General features: G+C 42.6%; 1 protein-coding gene and 1 long non-coding RNA gene across 4 annotated transcripts in view; one reads left to right on the top strand and one right to left on the bottom strand.

The window, feature by feature from the left end:
• Positions 1 to 9,848, bottom strand: part of CFAP97 (cilia and flagella associated protein 97) — a 38,071-nt gene extending 28,223 nt beyond the window's left edge. The window contains exons 1-2 of one of the 3 annotated variants that reach the window (XM_066236308.1): positions 9,787 to 9,848; positions 4,385 to 5,433 (exon numbers count right to left, since the gene is read on the bottom strand). In XM_066236308.1, the coding sequence (XP_066092405.1) occupies positions 4,385 to 5,417 (1,033 nt within the window). In that variant the 5' untranslated portion in view covers positions 5,418 to 5,433; positions 9,787 to 9,848. Of the gene's footprint in view, positions 1 to 4,384; positions 5,434 to 9,151; positions 9,616 to 9,685 lie in introns of those variants that run through there. The other 2 variants (XM_066236307.1, XM_066236309.1) reach the window with 2 other exon arrangements.
• Positions 9,849 to 9,907: 59 nt separating this feature from the next.
• LOC136309012 (uncharacterized) lies at positions 9,908 to 13,548 on the top strand. The gene is made up of 3 exons (XR_010726213.1): positions 9,908 to 10,178; positions 10,996 to 11,070; positions 13,249 to 13,548. It is a non-coding gene; the product is annotated as an uncharacterized lncRNA (long non-coding RNA).
• Positions 13,549 to 19,552: the final 6,004 nt, after the last annotated feature.

A 19,552-nucleotide genomic window follows, 5' to 3' on the forward strand; every position in this document is an offset into this window, starting at 1 on the left:
CTCAGTGCCTGAGGCCAAGTTGCTCAAATGAGCCATGGCTGTGGGAGGGGAGAGTAGAGACGGGGGAGGGATGAAGAAGCAGATGGACACCTCTCCTGTGTGCTCTGACTGGGAATCAAACCCTGCACTTCCACATGCGAGGCCGATGCTCTACCACTGAACCAACCGGCCAGGTCTAGTATTAGTTTCATATTTCAACTAACATTTAAGAAACTACTACTTATGGAATATTGGTGTGGTAGCAAAGAATATCTAAACTTAACTGAAAAGGTATTTAAAATACTCCTCTATTTTCCAATCATATAGCTGTGTAAGGCCATATTTTTTTAATATGCTTCGACCAAAATAATAATTTTTTTAATATGCTTCGACCAAAATAATAATAATATATCACAACAGTTGTATGCAGAAGCTGACGGAAAATCCAGTCATATGCTAGTATTAGTGATTAGCAAAAACCACAAATTTTTGGAAATATAGTTGTTTCATAAAATGTTACTTATGTTAACACATAATGGGTTTATTACTACTATTCTTTAATGAACTGATATTTAAGTTTCTGCTTTAATTTCTAATATGGTAAATGGAAATCTGAAGGAGAGGAAGATGCAATCATACAAACCATCTTATAGACTGGAAAGTGGTCCTAAAGAATTTTGTAAGTGGAAATTGTTATACTGAATGGCTTAATAAAGAATTTCCCTAGAGAAGAATATTAATCAAATATACTAAAGGTTATAATGCAGGAGGCACAGACTTACTCTATGTATTTCAGACAGCAAACCTAAAACTAATGGGTAACTGATACAAGATCAGGTGTCAGTGAAACACAGAATACACTTCCTAACCATCCGAGTTGTGCAGCAACAGAAGAGTCCTCACAGTTCCTTCAGTTCACAAACATCGTCCATTATGTGCCAACACTTGCGGGATGGGGGGATTCCTGTAAGGAGTAAGATCCTGCCCTCCTGTGATTTACACTCCAAATGGAGGGAAAAGCAAACAAATTACACCAATTTCGGGGTCTAGTAGGTATTCTGATGGGAGGAAACAGGCTTTTGGGACAGACACGCAGGAGTCAAGGTTATAAAGATACTCTAGACCAGTGGTAGTCAACCTGGTCCCTACCGCCCACTAGTGGCGTTCCAGCTTTCATGGTGGGCGGTAGCAGAACAACCGAAGTATAAATAAAAAGATAGGTTTAACTACAGTAAGTTGTTTTATAAAGATTTATTCCGCTAAACTTAGTGAAAATCTGACATAAAGTACTTGGTAAGTAATTATTATTATATGCTTTAACTTGCTGTAACTCTGCTTTATAAATTTTATAAAGTAAAGTTACTTCCGTACTTTATAAATCACCATTACTGTGGAACCAGTGGGCGGTTAGAAAATTTTACTAACAGAGATACAAAAGTGGGCAGTAGGTATAAAAAGGATGACTACCCCTGGTCTAGACAAAATGCTGACAAAAAGTCTCTCTGAGGAGGGGATATATAAGCTGAGACAGAGACAGCCTGTGCAAGGAAAAGGGCACGGTCAAGTGCAGGTGCGCCACGAGTGCAAGTGCTCCGAGATCGGTGAGGAAGCAGTGCTACTGGAGAGAGCAAGAGATGGAAACAAACAAGGGGTTAGGGAGCAGCCCTAATGGTGTAGCAATGGTTCTCATCCCCCTTAACAGTGTATCAGAACGGCACCAGAGTGCCCTTGGCGGGGCCTCGGCATGAACATGTACCAGTTTGTTCCACTAGTTCTCCAGATGACACTAGCGCACAACCTAGGATGCGCTTTCCTGATACCAGTCGGGTAGGCTGCGAGAAGGCATTGGGACTTCATTTTGAATATAAGAGCACCTCAATGAAGAGTTGAAAAACTAGTAGGATTGATTTACTTTTTAAAAGATCACTCTGGGCCTGGCCTTTGGTGGCACAGTGGATGGAGCATCAACCTGGACTGCTAAGGTCGCCAGTTCGAAATCCTGGACTTGCCCCATCAAGGCACATACAACAAGCAACAAGCAACAAGCAAGCAATGCACAACTAAAGTGAAGCAACTATGACTTGATACTTCTCACTCCTCTGTTCTCTCCTCTCTCTGTAAAATCAATAAATAAAATCTTAAAAAGAAAAAAAGAATGATCACTCTGAACCCTGGATAAGTAGCTCAGTTGCTTAGAGTGATGTCCTAATAAGCTAAGGTTGGGTGTTCAATCCCTGGTCAAAAAGCACATACAAAAATAAACCAATAAATGCATAAATAAGTGGAACAATAAATTCATGTTTATATTTCATACTCTTTCTCCCTTCCTCTCTCTAAAATCAATCAATAAACATTTTTAAAAATTTAAATATCATTCTGGTTGTTAGTATAAGAAGCAGAGGGGCAAGAATAGAAAATGCCTCAATCCTAAAAGTTTTAAGAGACTGAATGAGCATTTATCAGGAAAGATATATCAAGTGGAGGCTTAGCCACTAGGGGTAATGGCCAAAGTGGAGTCACGTTTCAGACACAATAAACAACAGGGACAATCAGAGCAACGTGAAAAAAAACCTACAGATGAGGGAACATTCACAAGTGTAAACTGTCCCAAAATACACTTTTATTAATCTGCCTATGAGTTGTTAGACTAAATAAGAGATTTACTTACGCCTTTACATTGCCACCATCATACCAACTATGATGTTAAAGATTTCTTCTTTCAACTAACATTTTGAACAAAGAGAATCCTATTTACAACTTAAATGTTATCTTCAATTGACCTAAAACCTAATTTGCAAGTCATATATTTTTAGCTATATTAACAAGTCCAAAGAAATCTCAAGCTACTTTTATTTCACTTGGAAATATTGTTCCTTCCAAACGAAATATGGATAATAATAAATTGATACAGAAATATAGCCATAAAGATTATTCTAACTAAAAACATTTATATTTTAAAGCAACTGAAACTTGAATTATGCTATTTCTTTCTTTTTTTTAAGTAAGAGAGAGAGAGGGACAGATAGGGACAGACAGTAAGGGAGAGAGATAAGAAGCATCAACTCATAATTGCAACACCTTAGTTGTTCATTGATTGCTTTTTCATATGTGCCCTGACAAGGGTAGGGGGGCGGGGGGTAGGGGGGCAGGGAGGCTCCAGCCAAGCCAGTGACCATGGGGTCATGTCTATGATCCTATGCTCAAGCTGGTGACCCTGAGTGCTCAAGCCGGTCACCTTTGGGTTTCAACCTGGGTCCTCAGTGTCCTGGGCCAATGCTCTATCCATTGTGCCACTGGTTGGTCAGCCTTGACTTACACTATTTCATCAACCAGGTAATTATTTTCAAGTAATGCATTTAGCCTTTAACTGAAAATCTAAATAGTACACTATAATTCACTATAATTTCCTGGGTTCTTTCATTTGCCAGCACTCTTGCCACTTTCCCGGGTATGAAGACAACAGGTCAGGTTATTTTAACCTCAGTGCTGTTGCCTTTTTTTTTTTTTTTTTTTTTTTCATTTTTCTGAAGCTGGAAACAGGGAGAGACAGTCAGACAGACTCCCGCATGCGCCCGACCGGGATCCACCCGGCACGCCCACCAGGGGCGGTGCTCTGCCCCCCAGGGGGCGATGCTCTGCCCATCCTGGGCGTCGCCATATTGCGACCAGAGCCACTCTAGCGCCTGAGGCAGAGGCCACAGAGCCATGCCCAGCGCCCGGGCCATCCTTGCTCCAATGGAGCCTTGGCTGCAGGAGGGGAAGAGAGAGACAGAGAGGAAAGCGCGGCGGAGGGGTGGAGAAGCAAATGGGCGCTTCTCCTATGTGCCCTGGCCGGGAATCGAACCCGGGTCCTCCGCACGCTAGGCCGACGCTCTACCGCTGAGCCAACCAGCCAGGGCGCCTTTTCTTTTTAAATGTTTACCTTACTGATTTTAGAAAGAGGGAGAGAGCGAGCGAGCGACAGGAACACTGATCTGTTCCTGTCTGTGCCCTGACCGGGGATCGAACTGGCAACCTTCGCGCTTCGGGACGATGCTCTAACCAACTGAGCTTTGTTAGAGAGGAAAGTGAAACAGATCTCGTGCCGATGTCTCTATCAAATGTGGGGAAACCAGGCTCCATTTCTCTCAGTTACCCATTTGGTCCCTCTACGCATTTTGAGTTTGTGTGGCACTAAAAATAAAATCAGTGTGAAGTAGTTTCTAGGCCTGGTTGAATTAGCTTGGCAATGATATTCTTGATATTTTTACGGTAAAGTGGAATATTTAGTAAAGTTATAGCATCAATGATCCCAAACAACGAAACATAGCTATTAGAAAAACCAATGCAAATTCATAGTATTTAATGTTTAAGCTCAACAAGACCTTTAACATTTAAATTCAATACACGGTTCTGAAAAAGTTACCTTTCAAGAGATGATTCAGGTCCATTGTGTCATGTAAGGCTTTCTGCTTACATCTGGGGTCGAAACCGGAATCCGATACTGAAGACTGCGAGTTGAGATGGGACCCACCAGGTTTTTCTTTCCCCCTTTTGGCCGATTTCAAATTATTTCTTAAATCTTCAACATTTCCATACACTTCTCGACTCACATTTTCTTGCCTTTTGACTTTTACTTTTCTATCACTCGACGAGCCCAGTTCAAAAGACTGAACAGGGCTGATGTCTGGGGTTGATAAAGGAGTAACATCTGTCACAGTATCTTCAGATTCCTCAGTGTACTGACCGACTTTCGGTTTAGTCCTTGAAGGCTGTGTTCCTGCTGATTTCATTTCTGGTTGACATTTCTGTTTTGGTGACAAGTGGGTCATACCAGAGAGATGTTTCTTTAATGATGGAGATGAGTCAGACGTATAGTGATCAGGCCTTGTATCGGAACAATCTGTATCTGAACTTGAAGAGGAAGAAGACAAAGAGGAAGAGGAACTGCTTTGGGAATACTTTCCCCTTATGCCTTTTTTAACATTACAGGACGGCCTGGCTGACTTGCACCTGACATGATGCTTTCTCCCATCATCACTGCTTTCCTCTCCATCTGTAGAGGAATCATTTTCACCTTCGTTTACAATTTTGGGAACTCTATTTGGAATGGTCACGTGTATTTTATATCCAGTTGGAGCATCACATAATTGTTTTGCTCTTGAAGAAGTGGTCAGTGATGAAGAATTGCCGGCTTGTGTACTATCATTTTCTCCAGGATGTTCTTCCAGAGTAATTGTCTCCTTTTTTCCATTTCCTTTCTCAGTAAAATCATTTTCTTTTCTTTGCACTCCAAATTTTGAGTTTCCATTTTCCATATCTTTGTCTAGTCTCTCTTTAGGGTTACCACTTTGTGTGTAAAAAAGTGAGTTACTTTCACTTTTCTTTGCTTCTTCAGAGTCACTGTCAAAGAAAGAATAGTCCACTTCACTCTCTGATATATCCCCAAACCGATCCATGGTGGTGAAAATATACCTGAAAAGAAGGGAAATGGGACCATCAGACTAAAGACTAATTTTCAGATGCCCAAACACATTATTTTAGCAAAAGTAGTCAATAAAGATCAACAAAATGGCAATAAATACATATCTATTAACTGAATTTAGAAAACAAAGTGAACAAGCAGAACAGAAACAGATGAATAGATACAGAGAACATCTTGATGGTTGCAGATGGGAGGTTTGGGGGGAGGGTGAAAAAGGTGAAGGGATTAAGAGGCGTAAATTGGTTGTTACATGGGTAAGTAAAGTACAGCGTAAGGAATGTAGTCAATAATATATTTTTTTAATTTTTAAGTGAGAAGTGGGGAGGCAGAGAGACAGACTCCCTCATGCACCCCAACCAGGATCCACCTGGTAAGACTCTTATAGGGCAATGTTCTGCCCATCTAGGGCATTGCTCTGTTACTTGGCAACCAAGCTGTTTTAGCACCTAAGGCAAGGCCATGGAGCTATCCTCAGTGCCTGGGGCCAACTTGCTCCAACCAAGCCATGGCTGCAGAAGGGGAAGAGAGAGAGAGGGAGAAAGAGAAGGGAGAGGGTGGAGAAGCAGACGGTGGCCTCTCCTGTGTGACCTGACTGGGAATTTATCCTGGGACATCCGCATGCCAAGCCGACACTCCACCACTGAGCCATCCAGCCAGGGCTGTCAATAATATGCTAATAGCCATGTATGGTTGTCAGGTGGGTACAAGATTTATCAGGATGATCACTCAATACTTTATATAATATCTAATTACTGGGGTGTACAACTGAAACTAATATAATATTGTATGTCAACTGTAATTGACAAAAAAAGAAAAAAAAATCACTCCCAAATAGCCACCCCCAAAGACTGACAAGCTTCCCCATTTCAGTACCTGTTTTTGCCCTATTCTGCTCCGTCACTGCAGCAGAAAGGAGACAACTACGATGAAAAGTAAAAACTGCCTTTACCCCTTCCCGTTAAGAAATTGAAACTCTTAAGGTACATACATAGGCTGTACAGGTTGCTCAGAGGCAAACCTATAAAACTTTCACCACAAACTGTCAATAACCACATATGGAAAATGACCAGGGAGGAGTACGTATGTCTTATTGTGTTAAAGGAAGTTTGGTATAAGAGATTTTATAGCACACAGCCTGCCTAAAATAGAAAAATTAAAGCATATTATTTAGACACATGGAGTTAAATATTGGAAAAATGGGATAAAAATGTTCCAAGTAGTTGCCTCTAGCATGGTGCAGGGACCACTGGTTTGGTTATAGGCTTTAAGTTACCAGTTGACTTGTTGATTTAAAAACAGTTTAATACTTTATATAGTTGGAATTAAATTGTAATCATCATTATAAAGTCATAGCCTTTAAAAAATATTTTTCTTCCGGCCCCGCCTGGTTGGCTTGTGGTTGTCCTGGGTTCGATTCCCAGTCAGGGCACACAAGAGAAGTGACCATCTGCTTCTCCACCCTTCCCTCTCTCCTTTCTATCTCTCTCTTCCCCTCCCATGGCCAAGGATCCATTGGAGCAAAGTTGGCCCGGGCACTGAGGATGGCTCCAGGGCCTCCACCTCAGGCGCTAGAATGGCTCTGGCTGCAACAGAGCAACGCCCCAGATGGGCAGGGCATCGTCTCCTAGTGGGCATGCCGGGTGGATCCCAGTTGGGCACATGTAGGAGTCTGTCTCTCTGACTCCCAGCTTCTCACTTCTAAATATAAATATAAATATATATATTTCTTCTTAATTGATCTTAGTGACAGCAGCACAATTTCAATTACTAATAATCTTGAATTCAGAGTGTGACCTCTAATACTATTCTCCACTAAAAAATTTTTTTTTTAAATCAGGACCTTGGAAGATGCAGCTGATTCCATTTCTGGAGGGGGAATAAACGTCCAAGAAGGGCCTCAAACATCTTACTGTTGCCAGAAAGCAAAATATTCATATATGCGTGGGGTAGTTAGAATAAAACAAAGACTCTAGTTTTAAAAGGGCTTTAACTGGGCCCTGGCCGGTTGGCTCAGCGGTAGAGCGTCAGCCTGGCGTGCGGGGGACCCGGGTTCGATTCCCGGCCAGGGCACATAGGAGAAGCGCCCATTTGCTTCTCCACCCCCACCCCCCTCCTTCCTCTCTGTCTCTCTCTTCCCCTCCTGCAGCCAAGGCTCCATTGGAGCAAAGATGGCCCGGGCGCTGGGGATGGCTCCTTGGCCGCCTGCCCCAGGCGCTAGAGTGGCTCTGGTCGAGTGGCTCTGGTCGCGGCAGAGTGACGCCCCGGAGGGGCAGAGCATCGCCCCCTGGTGGGCAGAGCGTCGCCCCTGGTGGGCGTGCCGGGTGGATCCCGGTCGGGCGCATGCGGGAATCTGTCTGACTGTCTCTCCCTGTTTCCAGCTTCAGAAAAATACAAAAAAAATAAAAAATAAAAAAAAAATAAAAGGGCTTTAACTATCCAAGCTGGACAATTTAGCACTGAAAAGCAAAAAATACAAAACGTGCATAAAAATGAAAAAGTAATTCTGTGGAAAGTCATGAGTCCAAATTGATATTTAAAAGGGGCAAACAGTATGAGTTATGTTAAAGGAAAGGAATATATAAATTTCCAATAATAACATATAGCTTTCAATCCAATTTTGTATTTATTATATTCAATTTGATAACCAACAAGAAAAGATTATGCAATCTGTACCTAAATCAGCCATGATACTTTGCAGCCTTTGTTTAAGTGACTTTGCAACTTATAAAAACAAGTATGAATATGATTTAAATATCAACAAAAACATATACCATTAATATTAATGTGATAAGTTAAACATGGTAAGTTAAAGTATATGTGGTAATTCATTTTATCATCATTGGATCATTTGTCTGCCTAAGGTTTTAAAGAATTTAAGAGATTCTAATGTATTACAAAATTTTAACTGTTTATAATCCACTTTCCAGCATTTAAGGGAATCTGATTCCATCAGTGAGTTTAGGCTTACTGGGTTTATAAATGTCTCTGTGCTTAGAAGAGTTTACTAGGCCTGCAGGTCCCTCTCTGAAATCCCTGTTTTTCACAGGGAACAGTTCCCTGCCTTGCTGTTTCCTTACCAGATTGGGAACTCCTGACAGCCACCTCATTTTTCCACCCCTAGTGCCTAGAGTAGAATTTGGCGAATATTATTCAGTGTTTAATCAGTGAAGGATTTTGGAGTTAGGAGACAAGATTGAGCCGTGGTTCTGCTCTTTGATATCTGTGTAAGCAGAGAAGTCACCTCTCTTCGCTGAACTAGTATCCCTGATAGCTTCCCATAACCATCCCTCACCCCCCCACCACACTAACTCTTATTTGCATTTTCATGGTTCATGTAGCCCCCAACAGTTGTAAGCATCTGCCGCCTGTTAAGTGATCACAGTTCCTGAGAGTATGGCCCAGCGCCTGGGAAACTTTTTCAGGTTTAAATTTGGATTGATAATACCCAACAGATATGGTTATTTAAGGATTTCAAAGCTCAGATGGTTTTAGTTACGGAAAAACTGTCCAACAATCCCATCCACTAAGCATTCCTTTTGATAATACTTATTTCAAAATTAATGAGAATAAAAATATGGGCTTAACACAGTAACGATTCTCTTCACAACGTATTAGGAAAGAGTAAAAATTAAAAGATAGTTCATCAGATCTTAATAACCCTTGCGCGGTGCTCAGTGAAGACAGGAACTTGCTGCCTGGGGCACTCACCATCGGTACAGCTCCCGCAGTCAGGAGCTCATGCTCTCAACATTCATCACGAAGACACACAAATCAGAATCTGGCGGTTTTCAAACACTCATTTTGATACTGTGACATTAGGCTTCTCTAGTTACATACATAATATGGACCAAAAAAGGTAACCGACTGGGTATGGGGAAATGGAGACCCAAAGTAAACATCTGTTTTTCAGGAACCAAGGCTCGGTTCCGCACCCGCTCCGGACCCCGCGAGGTGGCCGAGGATAACGGACAGCCCCCCCACGCCTCGGGGTTCAGGTCCCGGTCCGCACAGGCCGGCGGGGCTGACCCGAGCCCGGCTCCCCGTCGCGGCCACGTCCTACTTCAGGGCTGACTGTCACCAAGCTACCCCAAACTGTCACGAGGGACAGGCCGTGGCCACCGGGGCTGGGGGAGACGGAGACCCCACGGGCCCGCGGCTCCGACGCCTCCGCGGTGGTTACACTCGCTGCCCGAGGGGCCGGCCAGGCGCCTCCCACCCTCCCGCGCGCCCCCACAGACCGACCTGCGTGCCAGCCGCTGCCCCGGCTCCGGAGAGGGAAAATGGATCCCAACGGAGGGCAGGCCGGCGGCCGCGGGAAGGAGGGCGGCCCGCGTGCCGCTCACCTGGGTTCCGCCGCCGGAGGCCGCTCGGGGCGTCCCGGGTCGTGCGCACGCGCAGGCGCAGGCGCAGGAGCGCTCGCGCGGCCGTCCGCGGCGGCGCCGCTGAGCTTCCGGAGGTGCCGAGGGTAGAAGGAGGGAACGGAGCTTGCGGGGGCCGAGCCGCAAGTGTGGCGGGAGCCCGGCCGCGCCGCGCCGCTCCTGGCGACGGGCGTCATAGACCGCGGAGGGCCGGGAGCCCCACCGCTCGGGTGGGGCAGCGGGAGGCCGGGCCTGCCGTCCGGGGAAGGAGCACATGGGGAAGGCATCGTCCTCCGGGGAGTCGTTGTCCGGGCGCTGGGTGCCCGGTGCCCGGTCCAGGTCTTACTGCGGCCGCCCGGCCGTGAACTTCGGTGCTGGTGAGCCTAGTTGCTGTCGAGGCCAATTGAACGCGGAAAGCTTGTAATTCTATGCCAAACAGCAACAGTAATAATAAAAACGGGGCTGCTGTGTCTTTGTGATTGTTTATATCAGTATGTTGCAGTTCAGATAACTAAGTGGGGTGCAGGGGTGGTAACGCATTAGAAAGCCCTCTTACTACAGGTAAACGGAGGTGGTAGTTCAAACACTCTAAGCGAATAATGAGCTGTGTAGAAAACACTGAATGCCATAATTCTTCCATTTTGAATTCACAGGCACATAATTAAGGTGACTAACTTTTTTTACAATGAAAAGGACAAAAATAAATTGAAGAAAACAATATCGTAAATAAAAAACATTTTATTCATTGCAACAATAATACACTATTTGATAAATGCATAATAAAAACATTTGTAATATTTTGTACTGTAATTATACTTACATGCCTATTTTTAATAACAATTGTAAGAAAAAAGTACTAATTTAGATACAAATACGTCACATCATACGCAGTGGATCAACTGCATCGATCGAATATGGACATTTACAGATTAGTCTTCCAATATCAAAAAGGAGGACATGTATCAATTTACAAAAGAAATTCCCTCATCCTGTCCTTAAAAGAGGATGATTGGTCACCTTAACATAGTAGGTGTGGTAGAATAATGGTCCCAAAGAATGGTCCACCTCCTAATCCCCAGAACCTGTGAATATGCTACTTTACGTGGCAAAAGGGACCTTGCTATGTGATTAGGACGTTGAGATGGCAAAATGAACCTGGATTATTCATTCAAGTGGTCACAATGTAATCACTAGGGTCCTTGTGAGAGAGCAGGCAAGAGAGTCACCACTCAAAGTCCACGATAGGAGACCTGGCCATAGAAGCAAGAGGTAAGTACAGCATGGTGACTGTATTGTGTATTTGAAGATTGCTGAGAGTAGATCTTACAACTCATCACAAGGGGAAAAGACTTCTATGAAAGGTAAGGGGTGTTAACTATACTTATTGTGGTGATCATTTCGTAATAGACACATATCCTGTGGTACATCCTAAGCTTATATAATGTTATATGTCAATGACATCTCAACAAAACAAATTTTAAAGAAGGCAGCAAGAAATCGGAGTGATGTAAGGAGCCATGAACCAAAGAAAGCAGGCAGCCATGGAAGCTGACAGGGAAGAAAGGGGTTCTCTCCTGAAGCCTCCAAGGGAGAGCATGCGAAGACCTTGATTTTACACTTTTGACCTCCAGAACAGTAAGAGACTAAATACATGTGTGTTGTTTTAAACCACTGGGTTCGTAGTAACTTGTTATAGCAGGAATAGGAAACTAATACAACAGGTACTCAATAAAATTATTGTTACAAGAAAGTGTAAAGAAAGGAACTAAGGGTTAGCCATAGGGACTCTCACTAAGGAATTGGTTCTAGCGTCATTCTTCACGTGCCTTTTGTACTTGGTTGTAACTATGAACAAGTACAGAGAATCATTTCATTGTTCTTTTTGTAGGCTGAAAGGAAGGATTTCACTTAGCTCTGCTTGCTAAAACTATGCTGTCACCATTTCCTAGAGATGGTTGTCTAATTGTGGTCAAAGTTTATTATACAAAGAGTTGAGTAGACATTTCTCCAAAGAAAATATACAAATGGCCAATAAATATATGAAAAGATGCTCAACATCACTGATCATTAGGAAAATGCAAATTTAAGCCACGAGATACCACTTTGCACACATTGAACAGCTAATATAAAAATAAAAACAAAGAACAAATTAACGGGTTGGCAGAGCTGTGAAGAGATTGCAACCCATGTTTGTTGATGGGGGAATATCAAATGGTAGGGCAGCTGTACAGAACTGGCAGTTCCTCAGAAAATTGAGCATAGAATTAGCATATGGCCCCGCAATTTCACTTCTGGTTGTATACCCTGAAGAACTGAAAGCAGCGTCTCACCAGGTGTTTGAACAACCATGTTCACAGCAACATTATTCTCAATAGCCAATAGATGGGAAAAACCCAAATGTCCATTAGCAAATGAATGGAAAACAAAGTGTAATCTGTATACATACAAGGGAATTTTATTCGGCCCGAAAAGGAATGAAATTATGATATATGCTACATCATGGATGAACCTTTCACATTATGCTACGTGAAAGAAAGTATACACAAAAGGGCAAATATAATATGATTCTGCTTAAATGAGGTACCTAAAAAAGGCAAGTCAGGGAAAGAGAAACTGAAATAGAGATCGCCAGGGGCTGAGGGGAGGGGATAGGGAGTGAGTGTTGAATGGGAATGGGGAGTTGGTGTTGAACAGTTTCCTTATGGGTGATAAAAATGTTCCGGAGACAGATAGTGTGGTGCTTGTGCAACGGTGTGAATACACTTACTGCCACTGAACTGTACACTTAGAAATGGTTAAAACAGTAAAATCTTTGTATGTTATAGCATGATAAAATATAAAAAGCAAGAGATTATTGTATCTCACACTTTAATTTTGGCTCCTTTTTGAGGCTGTGAATTTGTAAAGTTTTGCCTTCTCTTTTTTTTCCTGCAGAGACACTTCTTCAGTGATCTATACTGAGTGAGCGAACCAATGAATGTGTGAACTAGATTACAAATAAACTTTTGTCAGGACAGAGATTTTATTTGCTTTGTGCCTCTAAATAGTTCTAGTCATATAAGGTCATCAGCTTAGGGTGTAAAAATCCCTTCCCAAAGTCACCAGGATTCTTTTAATCAGAAAAGATGTAAATAATATACCACAACTCCTTTTTAAAATAGCTTCTCACCGTACTTTCCCATGTATAAGATGCACCTTTTTTCAAAAAATTTGGGGTCTAAAAACTGGGTGCATCTTATACAGTGGTTATAGATTTTTTTTACTTGCATTTCCTGCTTTTTTGAGCTTGTATGAATTTTGTGATGAATAAAACTTGAGTTCAATAACTTTATGTAATTTTTTTTTCAAATTTCGGGCCCTAACATTAAGGTGCATCTTAAATATGGGAGCGTCTTATACATGGGGAAATACAGTATTTATACACTTTTTTTTTTTTTTAATTGAGAGGCAGGGAGGCGGAAAGACAGACTCCCGCATGTGCCCAGACCGGGATCCACACCCGGCAAGCCTTCTAGAAGTGATGTTCTGCCCATCTAGAGCCACTGCTCCATTGCTGTGAAAGAAGCCATTTCAGCGCCTGAGGTGAGGCCATGGAGCCATCCTCAGTGCCCGGTCCAGCTTGCTCATTGACTCATGGCTGCGGAGGGGAGGAGAGGGAAAGAGACAGAGAGAGAGAGAGAGAAAGAGCAGGAAGAAGGGTGTAGAAGCAGATGGTCGCTTCTCCTGTGTGCCCTAACTGGGAATCGAACCCGGGACTTTCACACACTGAGGCTCTACCTGTGAGCCAACCGGCCAGGGCTACTTATTAATAAACCTCTTGAAACAGAACATAGGCTTCGCTATTTCTATGGAGAGCTATTCAAAGACCTTTCCATATTATTATTTTTTTTCCTTAGGAATCAAATTTTGAAGGATGAAATCTTTACTGGGTTAAAGTTTATAAACTAATTTGAAATTAATTGTGGTTAAGTGTCATATAGTTTATCTAAAGGGGTTGTTCAAAATATCTAAATGGGCCCTGGCCGGTTGGCTCAGCGGTACAGCGTTGGGCCTGGCGTGCGGGGGACCCAGGTTCGATTCCTGGCCAGGGCACATAGGAGAAGTGCTCATTTGCTTCTCCATCCCCCCCCCTCCTTCCTCTCTGTCTCTCTCTTCCCTTCCCGCAGCCAAGGCTCCATTGGAGCAAAGATGGCCCGGGCGCTGGGGATGGCTCCTTGGCCTCTGCCCCAGGCGCTAGAATGGCTCTGGTCACGGCAGAGCGACGCCCCCTGGTGGGCAGAGCATCGCCCCTGGTGGGCGTGCCGGGTGGATCCCGGTCGGGCGCATGCGGGAGTCTGTTTGACTGTCTCTCCCCGTTTCCAGCTTCAGAAAAATAAAAAAAATAAAAAATAAATAAATAAATATATATATATAAATGCTATAATAAATAAAGCTAAATGACTTAGATTCGTGGACAAGATAACGATGGAATTTTCTTTAACTCCCACAAAGCAGAATTAGTAGCTCTCTTCTTGTCACCATAGAACTTTGTAGTGCCTTTATTATTATATGTATTGCATTGCTCTGTGCTTTCCCCTATGTCTTCCCCTCTCCACCTCTGTTAGAATGTGAGCTCTTCAAGGATATAGACCACATTTTATACTATTTTCTTTTTATTTTATTTTATTTTATTTTTCATTTTTCTGAAGCTGGAAACAGGGAGAGACAGTCAGACAGACTCCCGCATGCCCCCGACCGGGATCCACCCGGCACGCCCACCAGGGGCGGTGCTCTGCCCCCCAGGGGGCGATGCTCTGCCCATCCTGGGCGTCGCCATATTGCGACCAGAGCCACTCTAGCGCCTGAGGCAGAGGCCACAGAGCCATGCCCAGCGCCCGGGCCATCTTTGCTCCAATGGAGCCTTGGCTGCGGGAGGGGAAGAGAGAGACAGAGAGGAAAGCGCAGCGGAGGGGTGGAGAAGCAAATGGGCGCTTCTCCTATGTGCCCTGGCCGGGAATCGAACCCGGGTCCTCCGCACGCTAGGCCGACGCTCTACCGCTGAGCCAACCGGCCAGGGTCTTATACTATTTTCTAACAAAGCACCTGGCTAATATTTTTGGACTGAATGAAAGAATGAACAGGGTCACATACTACCTTCCAGAAGTTTAGAGTCTATTTAAAAGCCAGATGAATGCCATTATTATTATATTGGTTTTGTAAGGGCATGATTTGTATAATGTAAAAAGCAATTTGTATTGTCCTTTGACAATACATTACTTTGAACTATTGTATTATCTATCTTATAGAGTTGTGATGAGGAACATTTGTTGTAAAAATGATTTCCAAAAGTTAATGATCCTGTTCAAATATGGGATATTATTTTTATTACTGTTTTTTGTTTACCCAATTATTCTAGATTTATTATCATAGAAAAATATCAGATTTATTCATTCAGAAGGGCCAACTCTGTGCAAATCCTTGTTCTGGACTGATTAATTCTCTAATACTAACTTTTCAAAAGCATGTCTTTTTTTTCTGTAATAAATAAATGACAAATCAGACACTGACTTTTTTTAGGTGGTATATAAAGCTTTATACTATTAATCTTAAAATATTCAAAATCCGCCTGACCCAGCAGTAGCGCAGTGGATAGAGCATCGGACTGGGATGTGGATGACCCAGGTTCGAGACCCCAAGGTCGCCATCTTGAGCGTGGGCTCATCGGGTTTGAGCAAGGCTCACCAGCTTGAGCCCAAGATCGCTGGCTCAAGCAAGGGGTTACTCAGTCTTTTATAGCCCCCCGGTCAAGGCACATATGAGAAATCAATCAATGAACAACTAAGGAACCACAACGAAGAATTGATATTTCTCATCTCTCTCCCTTCCTGTCTGTCTGTCCCTATCTGTCCCTTTCTCTGACTCTCTCTGTCTCTGCCACAAAAAAAAAAAAAAATTCAAAATCCTTTCAAATGTACACAAGCATATTAATCAATAGTTAAGCACTGCGTCCCTTATATTTTACTCTGCTCATAACAGGTATGAAATAGTGTGATTAGTTCAAAAAGTTTCTCAGCCCACATGCATTTTGGAGAAATTAGATAATAAATACAATTTCTTTATAATCTACTTCCCAATAATATTGGATATCAAAATCTTGGTGAGTTTAGAATTTTTTGGGGAGGGGCTTTATATTTCATAGCTTGAAAACAGAATAAAATAAAGCTAAATAACATTACCAAACTCCCAGCTGGCAAAGCCCACTGCCTCCCTTGCCCTGTCTTTACCCAGACTCTTCTTTGTCACACGGGCAGGTAGAAGCAGAGTATGAAGGCCTGTCAATTCCAGGAACAAGCAGTGTGGACTTATTAACATTGGAGAGATAAGTCACTAGATCAGGGGTCCAGAAACATTTTGGCTGAGAGAGCCATGAACGCCACATATTTAAAAATGTAATTCTGTGAGAGCCATACAACGACCTGTGTATGTTATGCATTATCCAATAAAAATTTGGTGTTGTCCTGGAGGACAGCTGTAATTGGCCCCAGCCACCGCAACCATGAACATGAGCGGTAGGAAATAAATGGATTATAGTACATGAGAATGTTTTATATTTTTAATGTTATTTTTTTAATTAAAGATTTGTCTGCAAGCCAGAAGCAGCCATCAAAAGATCCACATCTGGCTCACGAGCCACAGGTTCCCGACCCCTGCACTAGATGCTACTGATTTGGGTGAGCAGCCAGATGACCCACCAGACCAACTAGTGGATTCTGTCAAATTATTCAATACATTGTGGTAGGTCGTTAAAGTAGTGGAACCAAAGAATTACACCTCCCTATATTTAAACCGTGTATTGGCCCTTTTCTTGTTTAACTTCTGCTTGGGCCATATGATTTGCTTTGGCCGATAAAACATGAGCAAACATAACCAGGCAAACAGCTTACGATGGTGCACATCACATCCCTGGGATAACCTGTTTGAGGATCAGAACAGAAAGAGCAGGGACAAGCCATCTCGACAGAGGCTCCACAGACTGGGCAGCCCCAGCCTCTGCACCAGGCGACCAGAACTTCGTTAGTGACTCCAGGCAAGCGGACCAGACCGCCCAGCTGCATCCAGCCCAAATTGCTGACCTACACAATTATAAGCAAATAAAGTAATTGTTATTTGGTGGTAGTTTATTATGCAACAATAGATAATTTATATAACACGTTTTCCTAAATTTCAGGTCAAAACTTAAATTGAAATTATTCTTTTTGTGATCTACCCTTTATTTTGGTACTAATTTATAGTACTTTCCTTTATAATACTCTTTCTCTTGGAACATTAATACAAAGACATTTCTGTTTTGTTTTGTTTTGTTTTTTTTGTATTTTTCTGAAGCTAGAAATGGGGAGAGACAGACAGACTCCCGCATGCGCCCTACCGGGATCCACCCTGCACGCCCACCGGGGGCGACGCTCTGCCCCTCCAGGGCGTCGCTCTGCCGCGACCAGAGCCACTCTAGCGCCTGGGGCAGAGGCCAAGGAGCCATCCCCAGCGGCCGGGCCATCTTTGCTCCAATGGAGCCTCGGCTGCGGGAGGGGAAGAGAGAGACAGAGAGGAAGGAGAAGGGGAAGGGTGGAGAAGCAGATGGGCGCTTCTCCTGTGTGCCCTGGCCGGGAATTGAACCCAGGACCTCTGCAAGCCAGGCCGATGCTCTACCACTGAGCCAACCGGCCAGGGCCTTTTTTTATTTTTTTTAATTCATTTTAGAAAGAAGAGAGAGAGAGAGAAGGGGGGAGGAGCAGGAAGCATCAACTCCCATATGTGCCTTGACCAGGCAAGCCCAGGGTTTCGAACCGGCGACCTCAGCATTTCCAGGTCAACGCTTTATCCACTGCGCCACCACAGGTCAGGCCACAAAGACATTTCTGCCTGAAAGTTTTCAAATATCACTATTTTTACTTACGGGCATAATTCGGAGATATTGCTGGTTTGGTTCCAGACCATCAATATAAAGCAAATATTACAATAAAGTGACTCGTGAATTTTTTGGTTTCCCAGTACATATAACATGTTTACGCTCTACTGTAATCTAGTATGTGTCCAAAAGCATGTCTGAAAAAACAATGTATAGCCTGACCTGTGGTGGCGCAGTTGTTAAAGCGTCAACCTAGAGCTCTGAGGTTGCTACTTCGAAACCCTAGACTTGCCAGGTCAAGACACAGACGAGAAGCCACGAGTTGATGCTTCCCTCTCCTCACCTCCTTCCCCCCTACATCTTTCTCCTTTCTCTAAAATCAATAAATAAAATCTTTTTTAAAAAACAACAACAAACCTATATAAAGAAAACTACAAGGCATTGCTAAGAGAAATAGAAAAAGACACAATGAGATGGAAAAATATTCCTTGTTCTTGGATAGGAAGAATAAATATAATTAAAATGGCCATATTACCCAAAGTAATATATAAATTTAATGCAATTCCCATCAAAATTCCTATGACATTTTTTAAAGAAATGGAACAAAAAATCATCAGATTTATGTGGAACTATAAAAAACCCCGAATAGCCAAAGCAATCCTAAGGAAAAAGAATGAAGCTGGGGGCATTACAATACCTGACTTTAAACTATATTATAGGGCCACAATAATCAAAACTGCATGGTATTAGCAGAAAAATAGACACTCAGACCAATGGAACAGAATAGAAAGCCCAGAAATAAAATCACATATATATGGTCAAATAATCTTTGATAAAGGGGCCAACAACACAAAATGGAGAAAAGAAAGCCTCTTCAACAAATGGTGTTGGGAAAACTGGAAAGCCACATGCAAAAGAATGAAACTCGACTACAGCCTGTCCCCGTGTACTAAAATTAATTCAAAATGGATCAAAGACCTAAATATAAGATCTGAAACAATAAAGTACATAGAAGAAGACATAGGTACTAAACTCATGGATCTGGGTTTTAAAGAACATTTTATGAACTTGACTCCAATGGCAAGAGAAATGAAGGCAAAGATAAATGAATGGGACTACATCAGAATTAAAAGTTTTTGCTCAGCAAGAGAAACTGATATCAAAATAAACAGACAGCCAACTAAATGGGAACTGATATTTTCAAACGACAGCTCAGATAAGGGCTTAATATCCAAAATTTACAAAGAACTCATAAAACTCAACAACAAACAAACAAACAATCCAATAAAAAAATGGGAAGAGGACATGAACAGACACTTCTCCCAGGAAGAAATACAAATGGCCAACAGATATATGAAAAGATGCTCAGCTTCATTAGTTATTAGAGAAATGCAGATCAAGACTACAATGAGATACCACCTCACCCCTGTTAGATTAGCTATTATCAAGAAGACGGGTAATAACAAATGTTGGAGAGGCTGTGGAGAAAAAGGAACCCTCACACACTGTTGGTGGGAACGTAAAGTAGTAAAACCACTATGGAGGAAAGTATGGTGGTTCCTCAAAAAACTGCAAATAGAACTACCTTATGACCCAGCAATCCCTCTACTGGGTATATACCCCAAAACCTCAGAATCATTGATACGTAAAAACACATGTAGCCCCATGTTCATAGCAGCACTGTTCACAGTGGCCAAGACATGGAAACAACCAAAAAGCCCTTCAATAGAAGATTGGATAAAGAAGATGTGGCACATATACACTATGGAATACTACTCAGCCATAAGAAATGATGACATTAGATCATTTATAGCAAAATGGTGGGATCTTGATAACGTTATACGGAGTGAAATAAGTAAATCAGAAAAA

The sequence above is a fragment of the Saccopteryx bilineata genome, chromosome 6 (assembly GCF_036850765.1).
Source record: "Saccopteryx bilineata isolate mSacBil1 chromosome 6, mSacBil1_pri_phased_curated, whole genome shotgun sequence".
NCBI classification, from domain to species: Eukaryota; Metazoa; Chordata; class Mammalia; order Chiroptera; family Emballonuridae; genus Saccopteryx; species Saccopteryx bilineata.